The sequence below is a fragment of the Lolium perenne genome, chromosome 7, assembly GCF_019359855.2.
Source record: "Lolium perenne isolate Kyuss_39 chromosome 7, Kyuss_2.0, whole genome shotgun sequence".
NCBI lineage: Eukaryota > Viridiplantae > Streptophyta > Magnoliopsida > Poales > Poaceae > Lolium > Lolium perenne.
Window position 1 is genome coordinate 242,135,615 of NC_067250.2, and position 8,071 is coordinate 242,143,685.

Below are 8,071 nucleotides of genomic sequence, written 5' to 3' on the forward strand. Positions count from 1 at the left end.
ATGACCGAACCTCGGATAAGTCAAATATCGCGCGACAAAGGAAATCGGTATCGTATGTTAATGGTTTTTTCGATCAATATGTACGGAGAATAAGATTCATATAAGGGAAGTCATCTTCCGGGGTTCGGGAGAAGTTTCGGTGTTTTGACCGGAGCTTCTAGAAGTTTCTAGAGGGCCAATGGTGGGCCCACCACCCCGGGAGGGGCCAGATGAGCTGAGGGAATGCTGCGAGGGGGGCTCATGGGCTAGCTGCACCAGGCCCAAGAAGTCTAGCCGGCCAGGCTCCTATAGGGATAAGATCAAATCCGGAGGGACAAGATCAAATCCTTAGAATTAAGGGGGGGAAGACTAGGGGGGAGATTTCTTCCCCCCCCCCCCCCCCCGCTCCCCATGTGCCAGCCCTAGGAGGAGGTGGGCCAAGAGGGGCAACCTTGGCTGCACCATCCCTCTATAAATAGAGGTGAGGGGGTGGCCGTCCACTTGCCCTCTTCCCCAACCCTAGCCGCCACCTGTCCTCCCTCCTCCTTCCTGTGCAGGCTTAGGCGAAGCCCTGCAGGAATTTTCCTCCACCACTACCACCACGCCGTCGTGTTGTTGGGATTCCGATGGGATCTATTACCTCCGCTGCCCGCTGGAACAGGGAGAGGAACGTCTACATCGACTCTGTATATGTGACCGAGTACGGAAGTGTTGCCGAATCGCAGCACCGGAAGGAACCTCTTCATCAAGCACGAGATCGAAGTCTTTGGATCTTCGAGGGTTAGTTGCTCATCTATCTCGTTGCTCCGATCTCATAGATTGAATTTTGGCTTTTTCATAAATTAGATCTTGATTTTATTCGTCTTTCGGTAGAATTTTTTTTGTTTTCTATGCTACGAATCCTACAAGATGCACACATGAGCATATCCTCTCAGCTAGCTAGCTACGTGGACTTGTTCCTATCTAATCCAGGCCATTAAACTTTATCTACATATAGATCACATCTTTTTGTGTGTATACTACCGCAGCTTCCGGCCGGATGACTCGACGAACAACTCAAACATGACCAAACTCTAAACTTAACACTAATAACAAGATTAGTTCCAACAATTTCCAGAAAATCAGGTCATGTAGCTGCCTAAATCTTTTTGATTAGTCCAACATCTGCTCGATGATGTGCCGGTTGATACACAGTTGCAATACTAACAAGGGGACCGGTCGCTTCTTCATAAGGTATAAGTTATAGAGCAATATTAGCACACCATTACCCATAAGCTCTAAAAAGACACTAATAAAAACTAAGTAGGCTATAAGTCTACACAGATAAACCCGGACGCTTCTTCCCTGACAATGATTTGTCAGGCTTATCGTCGTCACAACTTGGAACATACCGAACCAGGTGAACAAACCGAGTGTAAGGCGGTAACCTTGACTCCCATGAAGTCAGCTCAAAATCTCCCTTCGGTGGAACAACATGCTCCGCTTCTGCTAGGAAGTCCCATCTCACTTTAGGCAAATTCTTAACCGAAACAGTGCTCGGAATGCTAGTAGAGGGTACAACACACGATGGAGCACCAGGAGACAAACGGTAGCCGTTGATGAGGTGTACCGGACGACCTTGTGTGAATAACCCATTTGGATGGAGACCAAACCTAGACATGTTCAGCTTGAATATGATCCTGACGTTGTTCAATTTGCAAAGCCAGAAATGGGCATCTTGTTTCATTCTCATTGCATGTGCAATTAAGTTTGCTGAGATGAGTGATCCTCCCACCAGAATGGCGAACTCCTCCACTATCGCAGCTAATCGCGGATGGTCTGCAGGGTCTGAGCTTCCGAGTGCGAGTGTCTTGAACAGGTACCTGTACTCCTCGAACGGTAGGCAGTTCACTGAAATCGGCTTGACGGTTCCAAGTTTCTCGAGCTTTTCGTCTCGACCCAATATTATCACCTTGCTTCCTCTGCCCATGCTCCTGACAGATGAATAAAATTCTGTCCAGTCGTCACCATCTACACCAGAAACAAACTCGACAACTACCAACGTCCTCCCTGGCAGCCTTTCATGGTCAGTGATTCTGGAAAGACCGCCTCCTTTTAGGTGCAAAATACTAGCGAAGTAAGAACGCACCCTCTCGTCGTCGCATACGTGCGCAACAAGAGTTTTCTTCCCGACTCCACGACATCCGGTGACCGGCAGCACCGCCGGGCGGCGAGTTGGCTCGTCATGTCGCAGCAAGAAGCCCAGGATCTGCTGCTTCTCGACGTGCCGGCCGAACATGAAGTTGTCGACATGGAGATATGCGTCGTAGGGTCTATGGGAGATGCGCTCGCATCCGCCCAAAAGCACCACGAACTCCACCATGTTAGCGACCGCAGTTTCCAGGTTTTGCAGCGCGTTCCGTAGCGCTGAGCTGAAGGCCTTGCTCATGGAAGAAGAAGAACTAGTGCCGGCGGTTGTAGTGCGAGAACGTTTGAGAGGTGCATAAACAGATATGGAAAATGAATCGCTCACCAATTCCTTGGAAGATTCCTTATGCTGCCGGTACCTGATGTTGTCCAACACATGGTACCCTTGGTACATGGCTGCCGACAGTGTCTTCAGCTGTATGAGCATACAGGAGTTGGTGATGTATCGTCCCTCCGCCTCCTCGAGGACGGTGTGGACTCTCAGCAGGAGCTGCTGCAGCCTCTCCACCTTCTCCTCTGAGCATAGATGATCCGAGCATTTGTTCACCAGGAAAGAGATGAATCGGCCGGCGAGATCGCCTGTCACGGCGGATATGGCAAGATCCATCTCAAAAGCTTCTGAGGTACGCGAGTTTTTGAGGGATATATAATACTGAGAGACAGAAAGTTAGGCCCACGGAGAGTATACACAAATATCCAACGTACTCCTGCAAGTGGAGACCATGGTTCCCTCATACCCACGGTAGCCGTTCCATTCCATTGACTACGGCGAGCAAGGTACGAAGAAGATACTAGTTAATTGGACAGTTATCGTTATTCGATTACGGTCATCGTACGGGTCAAGCTCGCTGTCTCAGTGAGGCAAGTGCTGATACATTTGTTTCCCGTGCCGCTCGCGCAACACAGGCAAAAAATATTGTGAGGGGAAACTGTGTCGAGGAAACTGCAAACCCGGCGCTTTTTTTCTCATGGTGCATATGATTTTAATGTAATACTCCCTCCGTTCCAAATTAGTTGTCGCTGACCACTAATATGAGTGACAACTAATATGGAACCAAGCTAGGGAGTAGTTCTTTTTGTGGACAGTTGAAGATTTTTGTTGCAATACTCTCTGCGCTAAGCTAAATCACCATGATAGCATATTTAATGTAAAAATTGGGATGGTAAATTTCAGAGAGAAAAAATACCATATGATTGGACAAACATTGACTATTCTCAGAGTAGCCTCCACCTTTCGGACATAGCTAGTCTATCTCTCCAGCCATCTATTTCGACCGGCTACAAGTCCCCAATACTCTTCAGAGTACATTTGTGTCGTCAATATGCAAAAATAGGACATTGTTTCAGAAATGAGTCGTTGTGACGTAACCGACTATCTAGATAGTAGTTGACCAAGACTTTTACTTTTACACGTTGCCAACTGGAGACCGACGGTGAAGACATGAGCAACTCAAAAACTAGGAAATCACATACGGACTCACATCGTGCACAGAGGTCAGGAGGGAGGTTCCCGATTTTTACGGGGGGAATCAAAGCTGAACCAACCAACTTACTCCACGTCAGTCTGTAGGAATTTTTGTAACCAAAAGTGTCCGTAAGTCTAGGATTATTGCATGTATAGAGCTTGATGCGCATCTAGTCTACAAGTATCGCCGCAGCTAGCACCGCAGCGTTGCACGAAACAAACATGGCGGCCTTTTCACGATCCTTAGCACTAGCTCTCTTCTTCATCGTCTCGTTTTGCGTCGCATCCGTCCCTTCTCTAGCTTCCTCCGATGGCTTCCTCCAGTGCCTCTCGTCGGCCATACCCAAGCAGCTCCTCTACACGCAGAGCTCGCCCTCGTTTATGACGGTCCTGGTATCCTCCACCTGGAACCCCAAGTTGCTGACTCCCAGCACGGTGAGGCCGCTCATCATCGTCACCCCGTCGAGCGCCTCGCACGTCCAGGCCACCGTCGTCTGTGGCCGCCGCCACGACGTTCGTATACGCGTGCGCAGTGGCGGGCACGATTTCGAGGGCCTCTCGTACCGGTCCGTGCGGCCCGAGGTGTTCGCGGTGGTCGACCTCAACAAGATGCGCTCGGTGCGCGTTAACCGGAAGGCGGCCACGGCGTGGGTGGACTCCGGCGCGACGCTCGGGGAGCTGTACTACGCCATCTCGAAGGCAAGCAAGCAGCTGGCCGGCCTTCCCAGCTGGCCTGTGCCCGACGGTTGGCGTCGGCGGCCACTTCAGCGGCGGCGGGTTCGGCATGCTGCTGCGCAAGTACGGCCTCGCCATCGACAACGTGCTAGACGCCACGCTGGTTGACGCCGAGGGGAGGCTCCTGGACAAGAAGGTCATGGGGAGGGACGTCTTCTGGGCCATCCGCGGAGGGGGCGGCGAGAGCTTTGGCATCGTTCTTTCGTGGAAGGTGAAGCTGGTGCCTGTACCGCCGAAAGTGACGATGTTCAGCGTCTCAAAGTCCATCGACGAGGGCGCCATAGACATCCTCACTAAATGGCAACAAGTCGCCCCGGCTCTCCCCGAGGACATGTTCATAAGGGTGCAAGTCGGAGTCCAGAAACAGGTGGCTGAGTTCCAGTCATTGTACCTGGGCACGAGCGACGCGCTCCTGCAGCTGATGGAACGCCGCTTCCCGGAGCTCGGCCTCAACCAGACGCACTGCAAGGAGATGGCATGGATTCAGTCCGTGCCCTACAGCTACCTGGGCAGCACCGCGACCGTGGAGGACATCCTGAACAGGACCTACTCACTGGACTACTCCAACAAGGGCACGTCCGACTACGTTCGTGAAGCCATAACCAAGGACGTGTGGGTCAAGATCTTTGGCTGGCTTGCCAAGCAGGACGCCGGGATCATGGTCATGGATCCCTACGGCGGGAAGATCAGCAGTTCCCCAGAGTCGGCGACGCCGTTCCCGCAACGTGGTGGCCTGCTGTACAACATCCAGTACCTCAATTTCTGGCCAGCGGCCGCCAACGGAGCATCTCACGCCAAGTGGCTCAAAGATTTCTATGCTTTCATGGGGCCATACGTGAGCAAGAACCCGCGGGAGGCTTACGTCAACTACAGGGATCTTGACCTAGGACAAAATGTCGTTGTGGGCAACATCACCAGCTACAAGGCTGCTAAGGTCTGGGGTGAGAAGTACTACAAAAGTAACTTCAAAAGACTCGCGATCGCCAAGGGCAAGGTTGATCCTTACGACTACTTTAGAAACGAGCAGAGCATCCCACCACTTGTGGCAGGCCAGTGAAGAGGAACATGCAGAGTTGTGGTTCGGTGAAACACGTGTGGAAGAATGGCTTTATCTTGAGGTTTATGGCTCCTTTGATTCATAGGATAGGAAAAATATTTTTTTTTCGAAATGGGGGAGATATCACCCCAGCTTCTGCATCCAAAGGATGCACACGGTTTTTTTATTAGATTATTCACAAAACCTTACAAGAACAATACGAAAAATCAACCTCGAAGCCACCTCACTAAACCTACAGTGAAATGAAGGGTGTGACAATACACCAACTCACATCATCCAAAAAATCAAATGCCTTCCAAAACCGCACAATAGCAGGTGAGAAGCACATCCAGTCGAGCAGACTCTCAGCGCACGCCAACGCACACGCCACAGAAGTTTCTACCACCGTCTTCCTCGACTTCATCTTCAAGAGAGATCCTCACATTAACCTTGCAAGACCTGCTGTCGATGCCACCATGCCGCCAGACGGCTCCACCATCCTGCACGCATACATCATCCCGCATCCATCATCGATACCCTGCAGCATCATGCCACCGAGACTTGGCGCCAACAATGTGGTAGATGAATACCACTCCACCAACATCCGCCAACATCCAGCAGCTGCTCCAAAGACGATGCCCCAAGAGGTAGAACGACGCAGGTAGCACCGCCATCGTCCGATCCGGGAGACCCAGATCTAGGGTTTCCCCCGGAGCAGCAAGAGTGAGTAGATGCAGGTTGCGATGGCGATGCCTTCAAGAAGGTAACGACGCGTAACGTCGCCATCGCCCGCCACAACCGGGGTCGGATCACGATTTTCACCGGCAGCCGCACATCTCCAACTCGCCAAGTGGAGTGACGAGACAAGCAAAGAAGATTCCTTCGACAAGGTAACGATGCCAAGCGACGCTGCCATCGTCCGCCAAGCCCGAGAGCGAAGCATGGTTTTCACCGGTTGCCCCGTCACCCAAAACTCGTCGTCGACTGGATCTTCACCGCCGGAGATCTGTGTGGGATCCCAAGATCCCCCACCCCAGATCCCAACGAGGTCGTCCACCTCCGGGAAGGAGGTCGCCGCCGCCATGCCCGGGGCCGCCGCCCCGGCTTCCATGTGATGCGGACGTAGCATCCCGTCGCGCGGAGGAGAAGGCGCAGTAGGCGGCCGCCTCCAGGCCCCAAGTCCAAGATCCGGCCACACCACCACCGCCGCCGCCTCGCCTTCCGGCCGCCGACGCCGCGCACCACCACCACCAGAAGGATCAAGAGCACCGCCCCCACCCCCATGATCGCGCACATCTGCAACCCCCATCACCGCCATGCCGCTCGGGCTTTGCCCGGCGACACCTCCGACGGTGGCGACGAGGGGAGGGAGGGGCTGGAGGGCCGGGCCGGAGGGACTCCCCGGAGTGGCGCGGCACCGCCATCCGCGGGAGGGTTAGGTCGGGGGAGGGTTAGGTCGAGGGATAGGAAAAACATATGAATAGGAAAAGCATAAGGTTGAGATGTCATGCCTATGTGAATCCTATGGCAAGATGGAGTGTGTTTAATTGTGGCAAATGAACTTTTTCAATTTGGTATGACCTAATGCTTTTTTCCTTACACTACAAGATTCTTATAGAATTAGTTCCTATAGGATGTGTTCCTATGAATCAAACAACTTGTATATGAAAATTTCTCATAGGATCCAAATCCTACACAATTCCTTTACAAATCTTATGAATCAAAGGAGCCCATATATATAGATTGCTACTAGTGGTTGCTATTCTAGTTGTACAAGCACAGATGGAAATAGCACGAAATTAATATGGGAATTAGTGCAAAAATAAGAAGACTAATTGATTCATTTGCAAGCCATTCCTCTTTGGAACCACCCGTGTCCCCAACTAACAATAGAACAGGGCCCATCTTGGCCCAGAATAGGGCCATAATAGTGCCCGGACCACCGCCGCCCCCTGTCGTCGGTCGTCAATAAAGAAGGCCACCAAGAGCCATTGTCCACCACTGTTCCACGTCATCGTCGTTGACCAGCCCGGTGCAGGTGATACGTCTCCGACGTATCTATAATTTCTGATGTTCCATGCTTGTTTTATGACAATACCTACATGTTTTGTTCACACTTTATATCGTTTTTATGCGTTTTCCGGAACTAACCTATTGACGAGATGCCGAAGGGCCAGTTGCTGTTTTCTGCTGTTTTTGGTTTCAGAAATCCTACAAAGGAAATATTCTCGGAATCGGACGAAATCAACGCCCAATATCTTATTTTGCCCGGAAGCTTCCAGAGCACCGAAGAGGGGCCAGAGGGGAGCCAGGGGGGCCCCACCCCACAGGGCGGCGCGGCCAAGGGGGGCGCCCCCCTAGTGTGTGGGTCCCCTGTGGCCCCTCCGACTCCGCCTCTTCTCCTATTTAGTCGTCCCTGACCTAAATCCTCGACCCGGATTGACGAAACCAGAGAAAACCTTCCAAAGCCGCCGCCATCGCGAAACTCCAATTCGGGGGACAGAAGTCTCTGTTCCGGCACCCTGCCGGGACGGAGAATTGCCCCCGGTGTCATCTCCACCGCCGTCTCCACCGCCATCTTCACCGCCATCGCTGTCTCCATGATGAGGAGGGAGTAATTCACCCCCGGGGCTGAGGGCTCCGCTGTAGCTATGTGGTTCATCTCTCTC

General features: G+C 52.2%; 1 protein-coding gene and 1 pseudogene across 1 annotated transcript; one reads left to right on the forward strand and one right to left on the reverse strand.

Moving 5' to 3' along the window:
* Positions 1 to 1,195: 1,195 nt before the first annotated feature.
* On the reverse strand, positions 1,196 to 2,849 carry LOC127312212 (disease resistance protein RGA2-like). The gene has a single exon (XM_051342685.2). The coding sequence runs from the start codon at positions 2,771 to 2,773 to the stop codon at positions 1,295 to 1,297; it is 1,479 nt and encodes a 492-aa protein (XP_051198645.1). The 5' UTR covers positions 2,774 to 2,849; the 3' UTR covers positions 1,196 to 1,294.
* Positions 2,850 to 3,767: 918 nt separating this feature from the next.
* LOC127312217 (berberine bridge enzyme-like Cyn d 4) lies at positions 3,768 to 5,516 on the forward strand (annotated as a pseudogene).
* Positions 5,517 to 8,071: the final 2,555 nt, after the last annotated feature.